This window comes from Peromyscus maniculatus, chromosome 7 (genome assembly GCF_049852395.1).
Source record: "Peromyscus maniculatus bairdii isolate BWxNUB_F1_BW_parent chromosome 7, HU_Pman_BW_mat_3.1, whole genome shotgun sequence".
In the NCBI taxonomy this organism is placed as follows: Eukaryota; Metazoa; Chordata; class Mammalia; order Rodentia; family Cricetidae; genus Peromyscus; species Peromyscus maniculatus.
The window spans coordinates 120,567,490-120,594,368 of NC_134858.1; the positions used below are offsets into that span (position 1 = coordinate 120,567,490).

Below are 26,879 nucleotides of genomic sequence, written 5' to 3' on the forward strand. Positions count from 1 at the left end.
ATGCTAACTCCCTCACATTTCTATTATTAGCTCAGATTCCTCTGAACTACAGACCTTTCTCTCATCACCTGCTTGCTCATTGGGATGCCCACTTAGGCATTTGAAACTAAACACAGCTAAAAATAAAACTTCTCAGTTCTGTATCCCCTCCCGCTACACCACAAACCAGCCCCCATCTGTGTTAATGACAACAACATTTTTCTCAGTTACTCAGCCTCAAAATCTTAGCTTTCTTAATTTTTATCCTCACACCATATACATTGAGATGCTGCTGTTTTTCTTCACATGATGTCTAGAAACTGTCTGCTTTTACCATCCTATCAATACTACCCAGGTCCATATTGTGTACTGTACAAATGATTACAATAGCCTCCTAACTGACCTGTTTGGAACCTTGCCCTCTTGTAAGGTGTTCTCAGTACAACATAGGTTTCCTTGTGTCATTGTTTCTTCTGCCTTAGACTCTCCAAAAGCTTCTAATGTTCTTCATAGGCAAACCCAAAGTCTTTGTGATGACCCACACAGCTCACTCCAGGTCTGCCCTGAAACCTCCTCACTCTGTCACCTCTGATCTCCCTGCTTTTCCTTTTACATTTATCTCTGACCACCCTCGAAGCTTGTTTTTGAGACATGCCATGATGTGTTCTGCTCCAAGGCCCTGTCCATGTAATCTTGTCTCCCTAAAGTATTCTTCCCCTAGAAGATGATGTGGCTAGTGCTCCTGTTTCCTTCAAGTTTTGTCCTACTGATGTTCTTCGTGGGGGAACCTTCACTGGCCAGAACCTAAAATCGCAGTGTTCCCCCTGTTCCATACCCCACCTTCTTGCAGTTGTCTTGACATAGCATATACTACAGGTGGAGTATCCCTATTTGAAATGCTTAAATCAGAACTATTTCATATTTCAGAGTTTCTATATTATAATTTAGGATAGGTTTTGTTTTGAAATAGTGTCTTACTTTGCAGTCCAGCTCATCTCAGACTGGACAGTCTTCTTAGCCTCTAAGATTGCACCACTACTCACAGCCTTGGAATGCTTGTGTAAAAAAACTCTGAAATGTTCCCAAAATATTAGAGCATCATTTTGACACTTACCAAGTTTCAAATCTCAGAGTGTTTTTAGACTTGGATTTTCAGACCATGTACACCCATCTAAATACCTGTGCTTACTTTGTTTGTCTTTGTCCCTCCTGCTAGGAAAAAAACCCATAAAGACAAGAATTTTGTCCATTTTGTGTAATGCTTGAAAGTCTAGCTTGGAGAGCAGTGGCTGAAAACTGTTAAGTGAATAGGGAATATGAGTACTGGAAGTGCTCTAGAAACAGAAGAAAAGGTTCATGAAGTACTTGCTTTACAGTTGGACAGACAACACATATTGCCATTATTAAATGCTACTGGTTACTGTTAAACACCTAGCAGGGATTGTCATAGATTATCCGTATGATGTTATGAGGTGTTTGGAGTTCCCCAAAGAACCTCATGTGAAGAAATATTAGGGTCACTGATATGCCACAGGAACTCACGAAGGTTAGTAAAGCTGTTACACCCATGGTTACATTGATGGCAGTGAAAGAATAAGTAACAAAGGGAAGAGGCTGCCAGGGTGGAGTCCACAGTAGACTCACTCCTCTTAGAAACAGTGTGTGGCGTAGCAAAAGAACATCGCCAGCCAGAAATATTCACCTGAGCTCTAGTGTTGGAGTTTCTATTAGAATCAGTCACAAAGGCTGAGCTGTCCTTAGACCATCATGCTCTAGCCCTACCAAAAGTCAAGTTAATATGAATTACAAATCCAGGGTCACTAAAATAAATCACACTATTAGCATACACTATGTGGCATGATCCCAGAATCCCAAATAAACAGACACTAACAAGGCAAGACATTCAAAGAGCTTAGAGGTTATCTGCCAGAATCAGGGCAAGAGGCAATCCTTTAAATGTAGTGTGTGGACAACCCACCCTTGTTGAGTTAACCTTCACTGTATATGAGGTTTGTACTGTAATTTCCTTTTACAAACGAGAGGACCAAGTCTAGTGTCAGTGATCTTTTCTGAGGCCACACTCAGCAGTGCTACAACTACCAACAGACAACTTTTTCCTTTAACGGCTCAGATGCTACTCCATGACTTTGTGGGCCATTGGATCACTGCAACATCTACTTAACCTGCCACACTAACACAGAAGAGCCATAGATATTATGAGCATTGCCGTGTTCACATACCATTTCTTTTACAAAAAGAGGCCGCTGAAGCCTGTCTACTCCAGCTCCTCCTCTACATTCCCTGAACTCTAGGCTAGGGAACTGTCCACTGTCAAGATAATTTTCAAAGAATCCACTGATTCTCTTCTACTTTTTGTTACCTGTTTATCTCAGATTTATGTTTTTCCCTTTCTTCTGCTTACTTTGGATTTAATGTGCTGTTTTACAGTTTTTAAAAGATTTATTTTTATCCTGAATGTATGTAATGTGTAATATGTCCATGTCGGGCACCTGTGGAGGCTAAAAAAAAAAAGGTCTTGGATCCCCAGATGACAGTGAATGATGTACAGATGAATATAAAAAAGGAGAGAGACACTCAGGGTAGAGTTATCGCCCTGGAGTTATAGCTGGCTATGAGCTGTCACATGGGTACTGGGAACTGAACCCAGGTCCTCTGCAAGAGCAACAAATGCTCCTAACTCTCCCTCTCTCTAGTCCCTTTATAGTTTCTTTTATTTTAAAATTTTATTTGTTTATTTATTTATTTATTTATTTATTTTTGGTTTTTTCCAAGACAGGATTTCTCTGTGTATCCCTGGCTGTTCTGGAACTCACACTGTAGACCAGGCTGGCCTCAAACTCAGAGATCTGCCTGCCTCAGCCTCCTGAGTGCTGTAATTTAAGGTGTGTGCTACCAATGCTGAGGCCATTGACTGGAAACATCATCTAATAATTAAGACATCAGTACTGTTAATTCACCATAAGTGTGCTTCAGCAGCATCTCACTTAGAAACTAGTAACTGTGGATTCACTGGCAGTGCTAAGAAGATTCATAGAATGTGCCTTTACCTCGCTTCTCTTAGTGGTCATGCTGCAGAACTGTAGTAGAGTATGGCAACTTTGGGGCCGTCAGGATCTTCTTCAGGAAGCCCTTTCCTTTGTCCATTGGCAGTGAACTACAGAACATCCATCTTACCAAAACTACCCTTCACAAGTCATACCTACTTCTTTCCTGCTACCAGCCCTTCCTTACCCTTAACAAACACTGTTTCCATTTCTACGATTTTGCTATTTCAAGAATGTTACTATCTCTGTGAGATTGAGGCCAATTTCTTTGAGTTCAAAGCCAGCCTGGTCTAGGATAGGCAAGGATATACAGTGAAGCCCTGTCTCAAAAAAGAAAAGAAAAGAATGTTACATAAATTAAATCATGCAGTTTGTAATCACCTCAGATTGAGGATTATTCATTCAAATTGTTCTATACATCAATAATTTGATATTTTACCCCTCAGCAGTACTCCACAGTATGGGTACCACAGTTGGTGAATTATTCATTTGCTGATGGACATCTGGGTGGCTTCCAGCTTGAGATATTACAAATAAAGCTGCTGGCTACAGGGGTTTTATGTGCAGCTAAGCTTTCATTTCTTAGATAAGTGGGTGTCCTTTGCTGAAGTGTGTAGCAGCTGCCACCTTACGTCCCTGCAGTAGGAGGGAGTTGAAATTTATGTTTAGGACTTTCAGTGCTAGCTGGGCTGTTAGGAGTCTCCCTCTCATAGGTATGTATGGATTATGGCTTGAATGAGACTGGCCTATAAGCTCATACATTTGGATGCTTAACTCCCTGTTAATAAACTGTTGGGAAAGATTAGGAGGTATGGACTTGTTGGAATAGGTGTGGACTTGTTTGAGGAGGTGTGTTTCTGGGAGTGGGTTTTAAGATTTCAAAGGCCTATACCAGGCCCAGTCTGTCTATTTGTCCCTCCCTCACCTCTCCCCTCCCTCTCTCCCTCTGTCCCCCCTATCTGCCTGCCTGTCTGCCTTCCTGAAGATCAGGATATAAGCTCTCAGCCACATGCTCCCCACATGATGATAATGAATTAATCCTCTGAAATTGTAAGCAAGTCCTCAATTAAATGTTTTCTTTTAGAAGAGTTGCTTTGGTCATGGTGTCTCTTCACATCAGTAGAACAATGACTAAGAAGGTGGTACCAGGACTGGGGCATTGCTGTGACAGGCCTAACCATGCAGTTTTTTGGAGGACTATGGAAGACTTGTGGACTTTGGACTAGAAACGCAGTTGAACATATTAAGTAGAACTTACTGGACCATCCTAGTAGGAACATGGATGACAGTGGTGCTGAGGGTGATGTGAACTGTGGTGGCCCAGCTCAAGAGGTTTCAGAAAGGAAAAATATAAGTAAGTGACCTAGAGATCATTTTTGTGATATTTTGGCAAAGAATGTGGCTGCTTTCTGCCCTTGTCCTAAAAGTTTGCCAGAGGCTAAATTGAGGAGTTTTAGATTAATGGCATTGGCAGAGGAGATTCAGGACAGCCTAGTATTGTCTGTGCCATGTGTCTGTTAGGGATCACTGTTATGCAGATCTACAATGAAAAAGAGCAAACAGAGTAAAAAGATATGCAAAAGCATAGTTTGAGGACAAAAGAGCACCAAGAAATGTAATGTTGGAAGCAAGTCCAGTGCTCAAGTAGATAAAAAGTTTAAAGAAAGGTCTGATTCAAAATGGAATAAAGGGAGTGGTGACCGTGACCTTAGAGCAAGACTCCACGCAGGTAAGCTTCCCTTTGTGAAAAGGAGTTAAAGGAAAGCCGAGCAGAGAAAGGAACTGTCAACGGCGGAAAGGTGATGCATTACGGTTTGAGAACAGGCCAGATTAGAGCTGGTAGGTATGTCGCTTTGGGGACTTCACCTCCTGGATTATCCTCTTTTCAGGGTTCTCACCTTTACTTTTCAGTCTCTGACTTGTCTTCTCTTCTTTGTGTCAATAGGACAATTTGTTTTCCTCTCAAAGTAGTTCCAGCTAGGGCCTGTGTGGTGCTGTCCTTGCTCTAGGATTTCCAGACATAAGTTTTAAAATACTCAGTGCAGAGTTTACAGTTTTCTGCAGAAAGGTTGGCCTAAAAGGAAGACTGCTACTTCCCACAGTGGGCCTATCACAGACTTTTGAATGTTACAGACATTAGAGGGCCATCTTTTTTTTTTTTTTTTTTTTTTTTTTTTTTTTTTTTTTTTTTGGTTTTTCAAGACAGGGTTTCCCTGTGTAGCTTTGTGCCTTTCCTGGAACTCACTTGGTAGCCTAGGCTGGCCTCGAACTCACAGAGATCTGCCTGGCTCTGCCTCCCGAGTGCTGGGATTAAAGGTATGCGCCACCACCCGGCGAGGGCCATCTTTTATCTTACTTTCCTGTTGTTGACTGTCTTAGACACTGTTTTGTTGCTATGAAGAGATACCATGACCAAGACAACTGTCATAAAAGAAAACATTTAACTGGGGGCTTGCTTATATATTCAGAGGATTAGTCCATTATCATCATGGTAGGAAGCATGGCAGCATGCAGGCAGGCAGAGAGAGAGAGAGACACTGGGCCTGACATGGCCTTTGAAACCTCAAAACCCACTCCCAGCAACATACCTCCTCCAACAAGGCCACACCTCCTATTCCTTTAATTCTTTTCAAACAGTGCCACTCCCTGGGGACCAAGCATTTGAATGTATAAGCCGAGGGGTCATTCTCATTCAAACCACCACACTGATGGATAGAGTGGATAGTATTCCCTTTCAGTGTACATAGAGATATCATGTTCTTACAGTTATATAATATATGGCTATGTTTGAACAAGTAGCATTATTGATGGATATTTAGCTTGTTTCTATTTTGCTATTTAAATATTTGCTATATTATAAATCCTTAAGCATAAGGTATTTTGCATATGTCCAAGCATTTTTTTCAATTTCCAGAGTTAGAATTGTCAGATTGTCAATCTAGAGGTTACTATGATTTGTACTTCCAGCAATGTTGCTGAGAGTGCTGTTTTCTCCCCAAATTCATCAACTAATTAAGTTTTTAAACTTGTCCATCTGCTTATTTTTACAAATGATTTTGTTTTAGTTTTAATTTACATTTCTTTTAAGTAAGTTTTCAACATTTTAAAAAGTCATTGTCATTTTTCTGTGAGTTTCTATTTGTTCTTTGCCTGTTTTCTGAAATTTCAGCTCTGTGTGTGTGTGTGTGTGTGTGTGTGTGTGTGTGTGTGTGTGTGTGTGTATGTTTGTGTTGGAGTCCTGTAGACAAAGTACTTATCTTTTCCTATACCTTGAAGTGTTTTCTCTGTTTTCCTCTGGTAGTTTTAGAGTTCCTGGTCTTACAGCTACTTTCAGAATTTTTATATATATATAATAAATCTTAAAGGAACCTGAAAGGCATTTTGACTTACAACGAGTCAGCATCATGCTTATCATCTATAAATTTAACTAGCTGGTTCTACCATTGATCAAATCATTTTCTCAGAAATTTCAAATGCCGTCTTTTACATATTGTTTTAAAAAAATTTTAGCTGGGTGGTAGTAGTGTACACCTTTAATCCCAGCACTTGGGAGGCAGAGTCAGGCAGATTTCTGGGTTCAAGGCCAGCCTGGTCTATGGAGTGAGTTTCAGGACAGCCAGGGCTATACAGAGAAACCCTATTTGAAAAACAAAAACAAAAAAACAAAAATTTTCATGTGTGTATGGTATTACTGTTTTGCCTGCATATGTCTGTGAACCATGTACATTCTTGGTAACTGTGGAAAGTGGAAATTTTTGGTGAAATTATCAAGGCCACTCCACGTAGTTAAAAGGGAGGTTTATTTAGTGGTGTAACTTACAAATGAAGGGATGGGTAGGTTGCAGGGTCTGGGAAAGATGTAGCGCAGTCCGGCGGTGTTCTCTGGAGAACTCTGCTCTGTCTACCTCCAGTGTCCAGGGTCTAGGAACCAAGAGAGGCTGCGTATCAGGATCTCAGGTCTTCAGGGTCCTCTCTTGGCCCCGCCTTGTAGGCGAGACAGTTACCGAAGCCTCAATGGGGGTTGGAACTTCCAGATCAAAGCTGGAATGGCTACCCACTACAGAAATGGGTGTTCAATTTGCTGGAACTGAAGTTACATACAGATGCTTGTGAGCTGCTATGTGGATGCTGGGAATCAAATCCAAGTCCTTTAGAAGAACAGCCAGCGCATTTAACTGCAGCCCTATCGTTAACATCTTAAATATTATACGTGGAATTAAACTCTTTTTCCCCCCAGGTACTTAGCATCCCATCAGTCATTAGGAAAACAGAAGCAGTGAGGAAAGCTGGCTCTAAAACACACTAAAATGTGTTATAAAACTAAAGCATTTTTGATTCCCTTTCCTACATTCTAAGATGCTTCAAACTCATGGTGGAAATAGTTTTCGGTGTGTAAAAGCACTCTGGAGAATTAGCACTTTATCTTCAACATTTTCATCTGGGAACATGACACATCTTTCCACTTGCTCCTTTAATTTGTTTTGGGGTACTGAACAGAGGGTTTCAGGCTTGCTGCACAGGAGGTCTGACACTGAGCCACACCCTAGTGGTTTCTACTTGTTAATGTATTACATTTGTCTGGAGCTGTTTGTTGTTTGTTTGAGACAGGGTCTCATCTAGCCTGATCTGACCTTAGACTCAGTAAGTAGCTAGGATAGCCATGCACAACTACTGAGCCTCTCGCCTCCACTGGGGACATAGTTGGTGCCAGCATGACCAGCAGCCAGAGGAAGTTTTAAGTCATTGTTGAGCATGTTAAATTATATAAAGTAAAACTGTCTTCAGGCCATCTGATAGTTAAATTATATCCCACACCGTTCTAATAACCCTGGCAGGCCTCACGGTTTAAACGTATCACAGAAATACTCACGCCTACTTCTTTAACTATAATCTCTTCACAGGGCAGCAGTTCAGACAAGGCAACTATTAAAGAAGAGCAAGAGAATACTCAGGAAGTTTGCGAAAGGTCTGTAATGTAACTGTAACTCAGTTGTATATCATTGGCTAGTATCCCATAAGCTATGCACATGGATATGGTTTAATTTGTGCTTCAGTTGTTCCCAGATGTAAAGGTAATTTAAGTTACTTTAAAGCTGGTAGTAAAATGGGGTTATTCTTATTCTTCTTTGTATGGGTGTGTGTGTTTACATGTTTGCATGTATGTAGCTGCACATGTGTGTGAGTTTGCGTGCGTGCGTGCGTGTGCATGTGTGGACCAGAAGTTGATGTTGGATATCTTCCTCAATACTTCTATACTTTATATAGAGAGGTGGGGTCTCTCCTTTGAACTCAAGGATCTCTGATAAGATTTTTCTGGCTAGCTAGCTTGCTCTGGTGATTCCCTGCCCCCACCTCCCAGCCTGTTTTTACACATTTACCCAGCATTTATGTACCCCAAATCCCATGCTTGCACAGAAAGCTCTTCACCTTCTGAGCAATCCCCCAGCCCTTGGCAGCAAGTTTTTGAGCCATTAAAAACAGTGATAGGTGTTGGAAAAATGACTCCGGTGTGGCTGCTCTTGTAAAAGAATCCAAGATCAGTTTCTAACACCCACATTGGGTGGCTGTCTTAGTTAAGGTTTTCATTGTTGTGAAGAGTCATCATGACCATAACAACTCTTACAAAAGAAACATTTAACTGGGGTGGATCACTTACCGTTTCAGAGGTTCAGTCCATCATTATCATCATGACATCATCATTGTCATGACAAGGAGCATGGTGTCATGCAGGCAGGCGTGGTGCTAGAGCTGAGAGTACTATATGTTGCAGGCAACAGGAAGTTAACTGATAGTCACACTGAGGGAAGCTTGAGAAAAAGAGATCTCAAAGCCCACCCCCACAGTGACACACTTCCTCCAACAAGGCCACACCTCCTAATAGTGCCACTCCCTTTGGGGGCCATTTTCTTTCAAACCACTATAGTGGCTTACAACCATCTGTAACTTCAGCTCTAAGGGATATGATACCCTCTCTTGACTTTTGAGGACACCTGCGCGCGCACACACACACACACACACACACACACACACACACACACACATAAAATTAAAAATGAAATATTTAAAAAATAGTGATAAATTCAACAGATAAAGCTGTATGCCTCCATAAAAGTCAAGTCATAATGGCTGAAATCAAATAAACTACATTTTCAACAAGTATTGCATGTGGATGCAATGACTTATACTAAGAGAATGCATTTGCCATCAGTACAAACTGCCCCATTGGTGCATCATCTAAACCATCTTCCATACTCATTTAGCTGCTGTGACAAGGCACACCCAAGTCAGAAGGTGAATGTGTTCTAGTCCATTTATGTTCAGGCTAAGATGTTCACATATGGATCCTTAGAACAGCAATAGCACATGAGAACTTGTCAGAATTCAGTTGTAGGTTCCTACCCAAGCTTACTGAACCAGGAACTCTGGGGCTAGGACCCATCACCAGTCTGTGTCAATAAGAATTCACCCTGATGGAAGCAGAGCAGGGGAGTTAGATCACATGGAAGCTCAGCATGCTTCATGGCTGTCTTAGTTAAGGTTTCTATTGCTGTGATGAGACACTAGGACCATGGCAGTTTGGGGGAGGGGAGCCAGGGGTTTCAAGACAGGGTTTCACTGTGTAGGCCTGGCTGTCCTGGAACTCACACTGTAAGCCAGGCTGGCCTTGAACTCATAGAGGTCCACCTGCCTCTGCCCCCCAAGTGCTAGGATTAAAGGCGTGCACCACCACTGCCCAGCAGACCACGCCACTTCTTATAAAGGAAAACATTTAATTGGGGCTGGCCTACAGGTTCAGAGGTTTAGTTCATTATCATCATGGCAGGAAGCATGGCAGTGCACAGGCAGATATGGTACTGGAGAAGGAGCTGAGGGTTCTACATCTGGATTGCCAGGCAGCAGGAGAAGCATGTGAGCCACTGGGCCTGGCTTGAGATTCTGAAACCTCAAAGCCCCCCCCCCCCCCGCCCCCAGTGACACACTTGCTCCAACAAGGCCACACCTCCTAATAATGCTACTCCCTGTGAGTCTATGGGGGCCATTTTCATTCAAACCACCACAGTGGCCATTGCAGATCTTCAACAAGAACAGACACTGAAAGCTGAGTTTTCTTTCCTGTGAGGTAGTGTTACTGCGGTCAGAAAGACTGTACTTCAGCAGCCATCATCCACCTTTCTGCTGCTGCTTTTGTTCATTTTATTAGGGAAGAATGTTGACTACATAGATCAGTGATATCCTAAATCAAGGAGAAAAGTGATTATCTTTCTTTAATTTTTAAATTCTCCTTATGCTACTAAATTTCAGCTGTTATAAATTCAGCTATGATTCCCTGCTTTTTACTGTTTTTTTCTTCTGCCACAACACCACCGCCCCCCAAGTAAATCCAGTGAAAAAGCTTATAATTGTTTTTAAGGTTAAAAGATTATACTATCTAAATATTGGTTCCTTTCTCTGTAAAAGTCAATTAATTTGTGCCATTTAGACATCCTTGAGTTATTTTTCTATATAAGTAACTTCCAGGCTAATATTTTAATGAAATTTGTTGTGCAGTTATACTAAAGTGCAGTTGAAGTTGTTTATATCTTCAACCTGGTAATATTTGTATGGTTCTGTCCAGGGAATACTCTCAGATAGGTATAGATTTATTATATAAATCTTATATAAATACTTATCCAGAAAAATTTATGTAGTAGCTCCTCTTTATCCACAGAAGCTAGTTCCCAGACCCTGCAGATATCTGTAAATTCATATAGTACGACCCCTATGGCTTTTTCCTACACATACATTCTATAACTTAGGTACAGTAAGAGATCAACAGTAAAGAACTATTTTAACACGATGCTGTACAAATTCTGACACTGGCTTGTTCTGTCACATCTTGTGATGATGCAAGAAGACAAACTGCCCACATGAGAGAGAAAGTAAAACAAAAGTGTCCAGAGTAATACAGGGTTAGGCTGCTACTGAAGGGTTCCTGTTCCTTGAATACAAGCTGTATAATACAATGACAGTTAATTGTACCGACGTGGGTAAATGACTGACCAGTGCTTGGATATATTGGCAGGAGAAAGTTCACTTCCCATGCAGTATGAGGCAGGATTAGTCAGATACCATCCTAATCTACAGAACAGGATGCAGTTTAAAAGTTAGAAATTTTTCTTGGAGTTTTCCATTAGTATTTTAGCATTATGGTTTATCCTGGGTAACTGAACCATGAAGTGTGAAACTGGATAAGGGAATTGTGCTATGATGCACTGGCTTCATTCTGTGGTCAGGAGACTAAGTAGATACCTTTTCTTGTTTAGAATACATACTTTCTATTCCTTGAACCTTTCATCAGGTATGATAAAAATATTCCCAGTTAAGCCCAGTGGTATATTCCAGTAGTTCCCACGCTCAGGAAGCTGAGCTAGGAGGGTGACTTGACCTGGGAATTCAGGCCAGCATAGTTCAAGAACAGGATAGTGATGTGCCATCTCAAAAAAGTTTGGTTTTTGTTGTTGTGGTGGTGGTGGTGGTGGTGGTTGTGGTGGTTGTGGTTTTGCGGTTTGCTATAATGGTTTTTGTGTGCATTTGGGGGGTTGGCTTTTTGTTTTTTGCTTTTGAGATAAGATCTTGCTTGTAGTCCACACTGCCCTCAAACCCATGGTTCTCCTGCTTCCTCCCTCCTACACCGGGATTGCTGTGGTCATAACCACATCACCCTTTGTTCACTGCATTTGTTACTGTGACAACATGTCTGTCAGAAGCAACAAAGGGGAAGAAGGATTTGGTTTGGCTCATGGTATGAGAGGATGTTTCATGGTAGAGAAAACATGGCACAGTTCTTGGCAAATAGATGATAACAGAACTGGTCACATCCCAGTGGATCAGGAAGCAGAAACTCAGGCTGTGTAGCCTTCAAGACTTGCCCCATAGCCACTCATTTCTCTCCTACTAGCCCCTACCACCTAGAGGTTCCATAGACTCATCAGCTGGGAACCAAGTGTTCAGACAAATGAGCCCATGGAGAACATTTCCCATTCAATCCATAATACACTGTTCCTATCCCTACCTCAGCCATTTCACAGTTACTGGTCTTATATTAAGAAGACGGGACCTTGGGCTAGCAAGATGGCTCAGCAGGTAAAAGCACTTGCTGTACAAACCTGAAAACCCAAGTTTAGTGTCTAAAATCCACATAAAGGTGGAAGGAGAGACCCGGCTTCACAGAGTTATCCTCTGACTGCCACACACTCGCTATGGCATATGCACCCCTCCCAAAAACATCATCATCAACCATAAATTATTAAGTAAAATAAAATTTAAGGAAGCCAGGAGCACCCCATTAGAAATATTGCAAAATCATAATTTATAGTATATAGAATAGTACATGGCACATACATAGCAGTAGGTTATAGTTCTGCTTACTTGATTCTCATTGCTGTAATATTTTTTCAATACGCTGATATTCTGATTCAGTTTTTCTGTTCATACAGCAAAGATCCTAAAGATGCAGAGGCTGTGGTTAATGAATGTCAGTTAGTAACACTGGACCCCAAACCTCTCTGCTCATCAGTCCTTCCTTTGAATCTAAGCAGTCATCAAGAAGACGCAGTACCAATTCCCTGGATGAATGGTAATACTTGTTTTCTTATTCTTGTCAGCTTGAAGTAATATAAAAATTTCACAGAAGTCATTGCTACTGAAATAAAAATACCTGTGTTTATGTGACAGTGGTATTGTGTGAAAAACCTAAAGTATTCATCTTTTATTTAATTATACTTGTATATGTGTTATATATGGATTTGTGTTATCTTTCATAATTCAGAATTCTCTAATTCTCTAAACAAAATGAGTTCTGTTGAAGAATGAGTTCAGAAACTTAAGTTACTTTGTATAACACGCACCTCACCCTTCTGAGCTTTCCCAGTACTCCCTTCATCCTACCTGGTACTGTAGGCCATTGCAGCAATGTGTGTTTTATTTCAAAGCCTTCTAACTTTCATAATGTAAATTGCTGTAAATCATAGGCAGCATACTTTCAGCCTATTCCAGATTATATCCAGATGCTACAGAGGTAAAATATGAACAATTGAATTAAAAATATTTGTGCTGAGGAGATAGCTCATTGGGTAAATGCTTGCCTCACAAACATAAGGACCTGATAGCCAGATATAGTGGTATGTGCCTTTAATTCCAGCAATTGGGAGGCAGAGGTAGATGGATCTCTGTGATCTTGGTCTAGCCTGATCCAGCTTGGCCTACAAAGCAAGTTCCAAAATAGCCAGAACTATATAATAAAGAGACCCTGTCTCAAAAACAAACAACAACAAAAAAGACAACCTGAATTCAGATTCCTAGCACCCATGTAGAAGTTGGATTTGAAGGTACACATCTATAAACCCAACACTGGGGGAGAGGAACAAGGTAGGTCCCAGGGGCTCACTGGCTATCCAGTCTTGCTGCAACAATGAACTTCAGGTCAGTGAGAGACCCTGTCTCAAAAACATGAAGTGGGGGATAGAGAGATGACTCAGCAGTTAAGAATACTTGTTGCTTTTGCAGAAGACCTGGGTTCAGTTCTCAGCATCCACATGGTAGTTCACAACCATCTGTATCTCCAGTTCTAAGGACCTGAAGCCATCTTCTGACTTTCTCAGACATCAGGCACACAAACGGCACACACACAGACTTTCAGCCAAAACATTCATATACATAAAATAAAATTAAAAAAAAAAAAAAAGAAGAAGCATGAAGTAGAAGCTGGGCATGCTAGTTCCAGCACTCCGGAGGCAGAGGCAGGGAGATCTCTGTGAGTTTGAGGTCAGCCTGGTCTACAGAATGAGTTCCAGGACAGCAAGGGATACATAGTAAAATGGTGGCTCAAAAATCAGCAACAAAGAAAAATGTGGTAGAGACTGATAAAGGAAGATAGATACCTGATGTTAACTCTGACCACCTTGAACATGCTGAGGCAAGCAAGCGCGTGTGCGCGCACACACACCATACTACATAAAAATTGCCTTTAGAAAACAATGTTTTTGGCCGGGCGGTGGTGGCGCATGCCTTTAATCCCAGCACTCGGGAGGCAGAGCCAGGTGGATCTCTGTGAGTTCGAGGCCAGCCTGGACTACCAAGTGAGCTCCAGGAAAGGCGCAAAGCTACACAGAGAAACCCTGTCTCGAAAAACCAAAAAAAAAAAAAAGAAAAGAAAAAAGAAAACAATGTTTTTAAATGTCCTAGTTCTTGTTTTAAAAGACACCATTAGGCCTACAGAGATGACTCCACATTTAAGATTACTTGCTGTTCTTACAGAGGACCTGAGTTCAGTTCCCAGCACCCATGACAAGCAGCTCACAACTGTCTGTAACTCCAGCTCCAGAGTATCCAACATCTCTGGCCTCTGCAGGCACTGCACTTGTATGCAAATGCACACACACACACACACACACACACACACACACAGTACACAATTAAAAATAATGAAACTAAATTTTTGGAAGACACCATTAGAAAGTGTGGTGTCTGCTGTGCTGATCAGCATAGGTATTGTAACAAAGTACCACAGACTAGGGGGCCTAAATAGAGATTTATTCCTGATGATTCTGGAGTCCAGAACCAAGATTCTAGCAGGTTGGGTTTCTGAGGATCCTGTTTATGTCTCAAAAGGCCACCCTCTTACTGAGTTCATGTATGTCTTTCTCTGAGTATGTAAAGAGAGTACATTCTTTGGTGCGTATGCTTATCGGGCCCCTGGCATCATTGAGGATTAGGGGTTCAGGCTATGAATCTGTCAAAGACCCAGCCAAGTTCCTAGTATAGATTTGTCAGTACTCTTCCTTAAGAAAGGTTTGAGTGAGGTGTTTTACTGGACTAGGGCTCAAGAATACTTACATCTTTTAAGAAAATTATCTGCAGCTATAGTTAACTTGAAACTTTAAGTTCAGGTCTGGAAGTGTTTCAGGGAACACAAAACGTAAGTCATTCAGTGTATACAGTATATTCAAATGTAAGTCACAGTAATATTCATGGCAGTACACGTCTAAATTGAATAAAAATGTGCCACAGCAGGGCGTGTGGGGTGGCTCAGCCAGTAAGGGCACCTCCCACCAAGCCTGACCACCTGGGTTTGATCCCTGGAACATGGTGCAAGGAAAGAAGTGATTTCTCCAAGTTATACTCTTACCTCCAAACTTGCACATGTGCTATATGCCCAAGTATGTATGTGATACATGTACACACACACACACACACACACACACACACACACACACTTAAATGTAAGGAACAAAAGATAAAAGAGGATGTTAGAGAGATGACTCATGGTTAAAAATACTGGTTGTTCTCACAGAGAACATGGGTTTGATTCCCAGTGCTCACATGTCAGTTCACAACTGTCTTTAACTCCATCCCCATGGGATCCAACACTCTTAGTCAGTGTTCTATTGCTGTAAAGAGACACCATGACCAAAACAACTCTTACAAAAGAAAACATTTAATTGGGGCTTGCTTACATTAATCAGTCCATTATCATCATGAGCATGGCAGTGTGCAGGCAGACATGGTGCTGGAGAAGTAGCTGTGAGTTCTACATCCTGATCTGCAGGCAACAGAAAGAACCGGGCCTGACATGGGCTTTTGAAACCTCAGAGCCCACCCTCAGTAACACATTTTCTCCAACAAGGCCACATTTTCTAGTCCTTCTCAAAGAGTGCCACTCCTTAATGACTAAGCATTCAAATGTGTGAGCCGAGCCTGTCTGAGCTATTCTTATTCAAACTACCACAAACACCCTTTTTTGGCCTCTAAGGGCAGCAGACATTGCAGGTGATGCCAGAGTGAAAACTAAAGCAGACAGGAGTGGCTGCCACTGTTGAGAAGTCAGTGTTCACTGCTTGTCTGTAATGCTCTTCTACTTCTAGATTTCAGATTTCCAGCAAGACATTCTGTCCTACAGCTGAAGAATCCTGAAACATGTGAAATATTTAAAAGAGAAAAAAATATGGGGGTAAGTCCCCTCTCCTAAAAAGCAAGAATCTTGTAAATTATAACCCATACTTAGGGAAATACAAGCAGAAGGATCCAGTCCCTTTTTAAACAGTTGCAAACACACAGATTTTGTGTGAGGATTAGGTAGGAATAAGCAGCAGAGAATAAACACTGACTTAGAGGATGTTCACCAGTGACAGGCTTGAAGCATAAGAAAAGGAGCCTCTGAAGCTGAAAGCTAGGAGAAGGAGGGAATGTCAGCTGTGGAGATGTCTGCTGTATAAATTTCAGATTTATCATCTCTCCTCTTGTTAATCAGAAGAACCAAGGAGAGTTTTGTTTCTAATAAATGCATCTGAAATGTGTTCTATGGTATAGCTAGCTTTCTGTGAAAGAGGAAGTGAGAGCATGAAAGAGAGGACCCCTACGTAAACTTTTAAAGACAGATGGGTGGGCAGGGAGTCCACAAGATTACTGTGATTTCCAGTAAGTTTTGCTGTGAGCCTAAAATTGTCCTAAAAACAAGTCTTTAAAAATGTGAAGCAAGCCAGGAATGGTAGTGCATAACTTTAATCCTGGCACTCTGGAGGCAGAGGCAGGAAGATCTCTGTGAGTTCAAGGCCAACCTGGTCTACATAGTGAGTTCCAGGCCAGCTGAGACTACATAGCGAGACCCTGACTCAAGAAAAAAAATATGAAACCAAGCAGTCCTAGTCCTCATGGAATCTTTTATATAAGAAGTTGATAAAAGTTACGGGTAAATCATTCTGAACTAGTTATTATGTTAAAGCATTAGAATACTCAGACATGTCCTCATTTGTATTCATGTTTTATGAATAACATGGAAAAGGTTTTTTCTAATCTTCTAGGTGTTCCAGAAGCCCTTAGGGTTGGTGATACCCTATAGATACTGCAAATTTCATTTTAATACATTACGTGGCTGTGAGCGAGCACAGTGCAAATTTGTCCATGTGCCTGAGCAGGGAGATGAAAAGGTAAAGCCCTGTGTGAGGTGGAGATGGTCTTACTGCATGCATTTTATTTGATTGTCATAATGCTCTAATAGCACAGAGTTTAATCTTTATATGAATTGTATATGTAACTCTATACAGAGTCTTGCTGTGTTTCTCAGGCTGATCTCAAATATCTGCTGCCTCAATCTCCCAAGAAGCCCAGACTAAAAGTACATACCATAGTGCCTGGTTTGCCCACTTTGGCTTAATATTTTTGACATCTAGTTGTTAATGTTTCTTTCTCCTTACTGTGTAATAGTTAATATTCTATTCTACATGTAAGCAAGTATTACATATAACTCTGGGGGAAAGGTATCCTGACTGTTCAGGGAGTCAGGCAACACCTGAGCTGCTAGGACAGCTCTGGCAGCTGGAGCTGCAATGCGACAGCTCAGCTCTGGAGGGAAAGGTATCCTGACTACCTGGAGCTGGGGTGCAGTGGGGCATGGTCTCCCCACAGGATATAGCAATCCTGCTCCTATCCTGGAGAGCCACTACAGCTGAGATTTGCTCAACCCCCACTTAAGGGGACTTCTCAGCAGAGCTCTGCTTCTTCTCTGGCCCAAGATGTTGCTGCTTTTGCTTCACTCTGCTAAAGCGAACACCCTGCAGAAATGTAGCAATCTCCTCCGGCTCAGGCGAAAACTTACTTTTTCTGCTCCACCATGATCTGTCCCCTAAGGGACCGTCTCTGCAAGGTTTTTTCTGCTCAATCCCCTAAGGGACATCTTAGCAAGGTTCTTCTTTGTACCAGTAAATGAAGATCTTTCTTTTGAGAAAGAGATTTATTTGGAAAGGAGGAGTCCAGGGGAGTGGCTGCCTCTAACTGGGTGGGAAAGAACAGCCACCAGCTGAACAGGTGGGGTGGTTTGTATAGGATCTCTTGGGGACAGAGTTTCTCCAGGGAGAAGATTTTTCTGCCCATGAATTGGTTAGTTTTTTTCTGCTCAGAGATTGGTTAGTTTTGTTGGTCAGGGGCAGAGATGGCCCTGATTTCAGAACCAAACTGTTTCCTTCACTGGCCTTTTTTAGCTTTTTGGTTCTAATTCTAAGACCAAGGCATATTTCTTTCACTGGTTCTGATTCTAGGGACAAAGTGTGTTTCTTTGGCACTGGTTTCAGAGTCAGGACATGTTTCTTTGGTTCTGGGTTTGGGGATAAAGTGTTCATTTCTCTGACTCAGGTCCCAGATTTAAGCTGTGTTTTTTTTTTTCACTGTTTCTGGGCTCCAGGTCAGGGTGGGGTTCTTTAGCTAGCCCCTTCTCCCTGCACTTCAAGTTTATCAAAATTAACTATTAGTGAACATTAAGGTTGATGGACATTTGCGTTGTTTCTCTGTTCGGATAACACAACAGTGATACTCTTGGCATTCTTTTCTTGTCTCCTGGCAAATGTGCTTATGCCATAGGGACTGTGTATGTTCAGTCCTAGTAGATACTGTGGAATGGGTTCTGAAGTGGCTGTTCCAGGTCACACTCACAGCTGTGTCAGAGCGTTCTGGTTGCATTCCAACCTTGTCAGCTCTTGGTGACATCACAGTCATGGTGACCATTAGCCAGACACAGTGGCACACACCTAAATTTCAGAACTTGGGAGGTGGAGGCAGAGGTCAGTCTAGTACACATTTCAAGCCTGTGAATTAACTTGAATATCAACTTTTATTTTAAGCTCTAAGCTCATCACTTTCTGTTTTCTTGTAAAACATGTAAAGGTGATTTAATATTTTATGACTTTTGTAGATCTGCATGGATGTTTTTAGGAAATACATAAGTCTCAATGAGCAGCGTTTGCTACAGCGAGCAGGTATGGAATGACTGAATGATAATTACAGATTACTGGGAGTGGCTCCACATGTGTGCTGTTGTGTCAGCAAGTGTTAAAATTAGTCCAGAAAGGTAAACGTGCTTGCTGTGAAAACCTGGCAGCCTGAGTTTGATCCCTGTATCCCCCTAAATGTGGAAGGAGCCAAATCCACAGAGTTGTCCTCTGCCTTCCACACTCGCACCCACACAGATGCATCATGCATATACATACACAATAATTTTTAATTAAAAAATAAACTTAAAATTTATTTTCAAACTAAGTATGAAAAATGAATGTCACCTAAGATTGGCTCTGTTGGCCTTAGAAATTATTAAAAATAAAATCTATGTCTGTCTAACAATGTAACACCCTTATGTACTAATATTTCTTGACTTAGAAATTTCACTTACATATGTAAAAGAGAAAGCATCTTGCTCATCAGCCATTAGCTCTCTATGCAAGGCTCCTTTAGATCCTGACTCTTCCCTCTTTATCCTCCTTTTTTCACATTTGCCCTCATTGCCAGGGCAGCATCCTGTCAGTTCTGTACAGCTCCATTAGTGAGGTCTGTGCCGTGCCTCATTCCTGCTGGCACCATGCTGTCTGTCTAGGGTACTCTTCCATCGTTTCTCTCCCCGTGACAAATAGCTGGGTAGCCTTCAGGGTTCTATTTTTACCAAGAGGATTGCCTTCTCTGTTAGCCCTTGTCTGAGTCCACAGCTTCACCCCATTCCTTGCCTCCATCCCCTCACAGTGCTGGATTATGAGCCCTAAGAGGATAAGAACCAAAGTTTATACATTTGTCCCCTGACACAGCCACTAAAGCCACACAGCATAGTAGTAATAGAGCATTACAGCTCCATGTTCATCATCTTCAGACTCATTCCTCTGAAAACATCCAGGGCCCTCATGTCTAATAAAGAAGTTGGTTAGTTAGAGGCAATAGGACCCAATATGGGAATGAATGATCCAGGGACTGTGACAGCCAAGAAGTTAGATGGGATTAAATGTAGGTGAGTTTCCAAGTTTCAGAAACAATTCTAAAGCCTGTGAAAAGAGAAGATGTTGTTTGAATCTTAGATGGCCTTTTAATTAAAAAGAAAAGAAAAAAAAACAAAAAACAAACAAACAAAAACAGAGCCAGATATCAGGGTGAAAGCTGAAAGATCAGAAAAGCAGAACAGCCAGCCACTAGTTCTTACCTCTACAAAATCATCAGTCTCGGCCGGGCGGTGGTGGCGCACACCTTTAATCCCAGCACTTGGGAGGCAGAGCCAGGCAGATCTCTGTGAGTTCGAGGCCAGCCTGGGCTACCAAGTGAGCTTCAGGAAAGGCGCAAAACTACGCAGAGAAACCCTGTCTCGAAGAAAGAAAGAAAAAAAAAAGCATCAGTCTCTTTAGAGTGAGTTCCTATTCCTCGTGCCTTATATACCTTTTTCTGCCCTGCCCTCACTTCCTGGGATTAAAGGTGTGTGTGCTTCCCAGCACTGGGGTTAAAGGTATGTGCCACCACTGCCTGGCTCGCTGTTTCCAGTGTAGCTCTGAACTCACAGAGATCCAAAAGGATCTCTGCCTCCCAAGTGATAGGATTAAGGGTGTGTGCCACCACTGTCTGGTCTCTGTGTCTAATCTAGTGGCTGACTTTGTTCTCTGATCCTCTGGCTTTATTGGGGTATACAATATATCACCTCAAAGGACAGGATGGGAACTATGGGAAACTCCTCAGATGTAAAACAATGTAAGCATCAGTGGCCATGAGAAAAACATCTGAATTTAGTTGGGGTATGTGTGTGAATCTATCTGGGTCTGTGTCTTACAATGTATCACTTCAAGGTAAATTGCAAGGGACTTGGAGAGATGGTTCAGTTCTTAAGAGCATGCACTGCCCTTGCAAAGGTCCAGAGTTTGGTTCCCAGCACTCATGGTGGGCGGGTGATAACTGCCTGTAACTCCAGCTCCTGGTGATGTAGTGCACTCTTCTGGCCTCCTCAAATATTTCATTCATGTTCACAAACCCACACACAAACATACATGTACACATAATTAAAAATAAAATGGGATGGGCCATTGGGGCACACACCTTTAATCCCAGCACTTAGGAGGCAGAGGCAGGTGGATCTCTGTGTGTTCGAGACCAGCCTGGTCTACAGAGCAAATTCCAGGACAGCCAGAGCTACATAGACAAACCTTATTACATGATATTTTTAAACCTGCTTAACATTGACTTTTCAGTTTTGTTGAACTTTTTCATTATCTAGTGACTTCCACAGTATTGGGTAATTCAGAGAGTAATGAGCATTTGTGGTTGAAATAACATAAAACTAAAAGTGATTTTTTGCTAAGGCAGTTTTAGCTAAAATGTGAAAATTTGGACTAGGAAATTTTGGAATGGGAAAAAGATGATAAGGTTATCTCAGTTGATTTTAGTAAAATTAATGTGGAAAAGTAAAAATAGTTTAAGTGTTATACAGAAAATAGGTTAAGGAACTGGATGGACAGAACCCTGTGGGAGTAAGGCTCTGAGGAGGAGTAGGCATTGAGACCATGGTGGCCTTCATACTCTGCAGACTGATGCTGAGCATGCTTGCTTGACTTCTGATGTCACTACCATTTTGACCTTTTGCTTTCATTTTCATTAGTTATTTCTGACATTTCTGGTTCCTTTCAAGGAATGAATTTATATAATGTCTTTACAGAAAATCCATCTATTTTTCTGTCTTTTTTTTTTTTTTTTTTTTTTTTTTGGTTTTTCGAGACAGGGTTTCTCTGTGTAGCTTTGCGCCTTTCCTGGAACTCACTTGGTAGCCCAGGCTGGCCTCGAACTCACAAAGATCCGCCTGCCTCTGCCTCCCGAGTGCTGGGATTAAAGGCGTGCGCCACCACCGCCCGGCCTATTTTTCTGTCTTAAGAGCAGCAAATGACTAATTTTATTTTTCATTTTCAGCACACATATTTCTGGAGTACTACAGAAAGTTTCCCCCAGGGATACACTTCAACTTACAAGTGCTAAATGACCTTCTGATTTCTTTACTCAAGCATTGTTTATTGAAAGAAGTCTTTCAGATCGTGAAGCTCAGCATTATGACTAAAATGCTGGTGAGTAATCTGAAATGCATGAGCACCAACTCTGCTGGTCTCATCTTTGTGTGTTAAGTTAGCACTTAAATTTCTGCCTGTCACAAACTCCTCAGAGAACACATTTTCCAGTGTAAATGAAGTTGAGAAATTTAAGGTGCACTAAAGACATGGAAGTAAGTGCTATTCTTGTTTGTTTCTTTTATCCAGCCTGCTCTGAAAATATTACTAAAAATATTTGAGTATGTGGCAGCTATGAAGTTAAGGAGTGCTGTGCCTGCTTTAATTGATATTCTTTGCAAGGTATGATTTTTAATCTCTTTTATTCTCTGATAGGGAATAACAAAAAGAGACTGTTTCCACATAATTATTTATCTGTCTTTTATTCATGTTCTACTTGATAGAGAACTCATAAATGTTATCTTTTTCTCCTGAAATAGCTCAGAAGCATATTCCAGTGATTGATTTCCCCTTAAATATTCTACATATTCAGATGACTGCTTTCTTACTATAAATTATCTTCATCTCTATTTCTTAATTATAGCTAAAAGAATTCTTTCTCAGAAATATGTAAGGTCACAATAAAAACAAATCAGTATATAAATAGAAAATTTTAACTAAAATAAAGTAGTTAGAAATTGGTTTTAAAATGTGACATTAAGCAAAATGAGGAATAAGAACTTTTTAATGCTCTCTAAAAACACACATTAAAAACTTAATATGTGTGTATGTATGTGCACATGTGGAAACTAGAGGTCAGCATCACTTTCCATCTTATTTTTTGAGACAAGGTCTCACACCAGGACCTGGGGCTTACCTGTTTAGGCCAGACTGCCTAGACATCAAGACCCAAGGAATTCTGCATCTACCTCCCTGGTACTGGCATTACGGCACATGCTGCTGTGCCCAGCTTTTTACATGGGTGCCGGCGATCCAAACTCAGGTCCTCATGCTGTGTAGCAAGATTTGACCAGCTGAGTTATATTTTCCAATCCCCAAAGTTTAACTTTTGTTGAATGCTTCAAAATACCTGACACACCCCAACCAGCCCTGGATAAAAACAGGTATGGTGGCACATGTCTATAATCCTAGCCCTCCAAAGGTGGAGGCAGGGGAAGCAGAAGGAGTGAGTTTGAGGCCAGCCTGGGCAACATGAGTCTCAACTACGGCACTACAGAGAACCAGAGACTGTCTAACAAAGACAGTGATTTGGGTTACCTTGGGGGTGTTCTGCAGAGGTTGTTGGTTCCACAGTTAGTATGGAGCCATTATTCCTAAGAGTTGCTCAATGCAGTATCAGTATCCCTGTAAAGACTTTTTCAGGGTCCAGCAATGGCAGTATCATGTTTCCTTAGATGTTTTTGCTCCTGATACCAGCAGTATAACGTACCCCATCCAATTAACCTACAGACCATGGAGAAAACAGAAATTCAGAGTTTTATGTTCATAAATAGGCTGTTAACCGAGTTTGTCAAGAAATAATTTATACTTACCCTGGTATTTGAGCACTTTTTAAGGATAGATTTTTTTTTTTTTTTTTTTTTAAAGATAGGGTCTTATCATATAGCTCTGACTGCCTGGAACTCACCACGTAGACCAAGGTGGCCTCAAACTCACAGAGAACTGCCTCTCTCTTAAGTCCTGGGGTTAAAGATGTGAACCACCACAACCAGTTTCTGGGTAGATTTTAAGGGAACCAGTTACCAGGTAGCTAATTTGTTCTTTCACGGTTTAATTTATAGTTGGCTCTGTCCCATCACAGCGTGGAAGGGAATGCAGAAACCAGCAGGCAGTGTTTGAGATGTTACAGAGAACAGGAAACCCTCATGGTGCTTCTGTCTTCTGTCATGAAGTTCAGTGGGTTGAGGGGAGGAGCTGTTTTCCTTTTTAAGAATAAAATTGACCATGCTTCACATCCAGAGGAGCTAACAGAAATAGTTCAAGGACTTGAATTTGTAACAGGCAGGAAGTAGTTACTTGTAGTTTTTCACCAAAACAGTTTCCAGTTTGTTTAATCAGTCAGCTTAGAAAGGAGTTTCTAGGACCTGCTCAGAATCCACCATCAAATAAATTTAAGGCGGTTTTCTACAAGTCCAAGATAGGAGACCCCGTGACTTTTTCCTCTTCCCTTTACTCAGAGAAAGGCTGTCTCACCTCAGATTTAAGTTCTTAAGCCCGACTGGCACCTCACATGAAAACATAACTTCTACACCCCTACTGTTTTGTCATCCCATCTGTTGGGGTTTCTGCCCCTGAGATAGGACACTGGGGAGGAGAGGGTTTGTTTCCGCTTACAGACACGACCAGGAGCCGTCATGAAGGGACATCAGGGCAGAAACTTGGGGTCGGGAACTGGAGCAAAAGCCATGGAAGAAGCTGCTGACTGGCTTGCTTCTCATGACTTACTCAACCTGATTTCTTATAGAGCCCAGGACCACTTGCCCAGGAGTGGTACCATCCACAATGGGCCGGGCCTGCTCACATTAATCACTAATTAAGAAATGGCCCACAAGCTTGCCTGTAGAACAGTATTATGGAGGTATTTTCTCAGTTGTAGTTTCCTCTTCTCAGATAAGTCCAGTTTGTGTCAAGTTGACAAAACAGACAAACAAATATAACAGGATGCCACCCCAATTTTTAATTCCTACTACTCTCTTCAAATCTAGATGAGGGAGGTAAGGCATACATTCTCTCAAATGTTGAAAACATTTTGAGGAGGCTGAGGACAGTGCTCAGTAGGTAAAAAGTACTTGCTTCACCTTCAGCTGAATCAGTCTCCCAGTCCTGGAGGAGCACTCCATGGCCTAGTTACAGGATCTTTAGCAGAAACCACCATAACCTCAAGCCTTCCCAACCTCTCAGAATAATAACTGGATGACTGTCTCCCGTTCATCCATTCTCATACTGGAGGCATCAGATATTCCATCCGCACTCTCCATTCAAGCTGAATGGTACATGAAAAGGACAGGAAATGAGGCATGTCAGAATTAAATATCTGACTGTGTGGACAGTCAGCTACCTGCGTTGTTAATTTATTAAGTAAAGACCAGTTCTTCCATGGCAAGGGCCAGGGGTGAAGCTCAGGATGGACTTCTCAGAATTTACCATCAGGCATGTGACGTCAATGCCAGAGCTACACTGGAACAGACAGTGCCAGATAAGAGTTATACAACAAAATAGTCTTGGCAAATGGGAAGAAAATTCAATTTTTATGTTCAAAAATATCATTCCCATGTTTGTTTTAAATTCTTAAGATATCTTTCTGGGCCGGGCGGTGGTGGCGCACGCCTTTAATCCCAGCACTTGGGAGGCAGAGCCAGGTGGATCTCTGTGAGTTCAAGGCCAGCCTGGGCTACCAAGTGAGTTCCAGGAAAGGTGCAAAGCTACACAGAGAAACCCTGTCTGGGAAAAAAAAAAAAAAAAAAAGATATCTTTCTGTGGTTCTCAAACACTTGAAGAAATTATGCTTTGAACTTTGCTAATAAGTTTTTTTTTTTTTTTTTGGTTTTTCCGAGACAGGGTTTCTCTGCGTAGCTTTGCGCCTTTCCTGGAGCTCACTTGGTAGCCCAGGCTGGCCTCGAACTCACAAAGATCCGCCTGGCTCTGCCTCCCGAGTGCTGGGATTAAAGGCGTGCGCCACCACCGCCCGGCTTGCTAATAAGTTTTGATTCCCCTGTCCCCATGTTTTACTCCGTCTGTCACTGTCTTGGTTATTTCTCACATTGACTTACCAATTATTTCACATTTTACAAGAACAATGACTGTTTCTCCTGCAGTTCATTGATGCTGGGATGGTGCCTGACTCAGAGCATTTGAACTATATTGTCAAGCTTTTGTACCAAACACAGGCATCCCAACAAGACATAGCTGCAGTTCTGGAAGCCAAATCCAGGTAAGATGGGAGCCTGATCAGGTCTGTATCTTGGGGGGGACCCAGAGAGGTGAAGGCAGAGCACTTTTCAATACTCCTGTCTCAGGAGTGAGCTTGTCCCGTCACAAGCCCCTTCCTGCTTCTGTCCACAGCTGACCTTTGTCGACCTCCACTTGGTTCCTCATTTAACCTTAGTGTCCACGAAGGGCAAAGGAGCTTCTCTTAGCTCATGTTTTACTGCATACTTAATTGCACTTAATACACTTTAATGTGCATGCAATTTTTTTTTCCTCCCTGGCTCACTTCCTGTTAGCTTGGTGCTCTCCCTTCTCCCTCATTGCCTATGTCTACTCAGTTTATGAGGCCCCAACCTCTTACTTACTCTCTGAGTATACTGCCATAGGATTGGGGTATCCCTCCTTGGGAGAGCACTTGCCTGCCATGTACAGGGTCCTAGGTTCCATCTCTAGCCATGTAAAAAGCAAACAGCTACTATTGCAATATATCTATATTGAGAAAAGGGAAAGCAAATTTTGTTGGGGTTGGAGAGACAGTAAAGTACTTGCCACATGAGTGTGAGGACTTGCATTCAATCTCTAACGTTTATATAAAAGCTGGTCATAGATACTTGTAATCCCAGTGCTGGGGAGACAAAGACAGGTAATCCCTGGGGTCAGCTGAATAGCTAGCCTTGCTTATTTAGTGAGTTCTGGGTTTAGTGAGAGACCTTATGTCAAAAGCCAAGGTGGGTTGTGCTGTGCCCTTGCTGGCCTCAGGAACTTGAACATGACTGGGTGGTAAGAGAATGAAGAAAAGACAGACAGACAGACAGACAGAAATATCTTGGATCAGTGGTCTGGGCTCTTTGCTAAAGAAACCTCAGCATACCAAAAACTCAGCATATTTATTATATAGTGTTCTTATATACATCTTAACAAGAAGATAGGTTATTATACACAGATTAACAAGGAGGCAGGGTTTATGGCACACAGCTGGATCAAGGATGCAGGCTTAACTAATCTCAGTAGGAGCAGTCGCTGTAAGAAGTCTTCAGGTGTAAACATCCAAGGGGAGAAAGCTATGGTAGACATTTTCTGCACACAC

General features: G+C 41.8%; 1 protein-coding gene across 3 annotated transcripts in view; it reads left to right on the forward strand.

The window, feature by feature from the left end:
* The window catches only part of Topaz1 (testis and ovary specific TOPAZ 1), a 58,359-nt gene that overhangs the window by 11,404 nt on the left and 20,076 nt on the right, over positions 1–26,879 (forward strand). For all 3 annotated transcript variants that reach the window (XM_006982882.4, XM_076575514.1, XM_042281950.2), the window contains exons 5-12: positions 7,946–8,010; positions 12,521–12,660; positions 15,947–16,032; positions 16,883–17,008; positions 18,766–18,829; positions 21,774–21,925; positions 22,115–22,207; positions 25,681–25,796. In XM_006982882.4, coding sequence (XP_006982944.4) covers positions 7,946–8,010; positions 12,521–12,660; positions 15,947–16,032; positions 16,883–17,008; positions 18,766–18,829; positions 21,774–21,925; positions 22,115–22,207; positions 25,681–25,796 — 842 coding nt within the window. The remainder of the gene's footprint in view (positions 1–7,945; positions 8,011–12,520; positions 12,661–15,946; positions 16,033–16,882; positions 17,009–18,765; positions 18,830–21,773; positions 21,926–22,114; positions 22,208–25,680; positions 25,797–26,879) is intronic.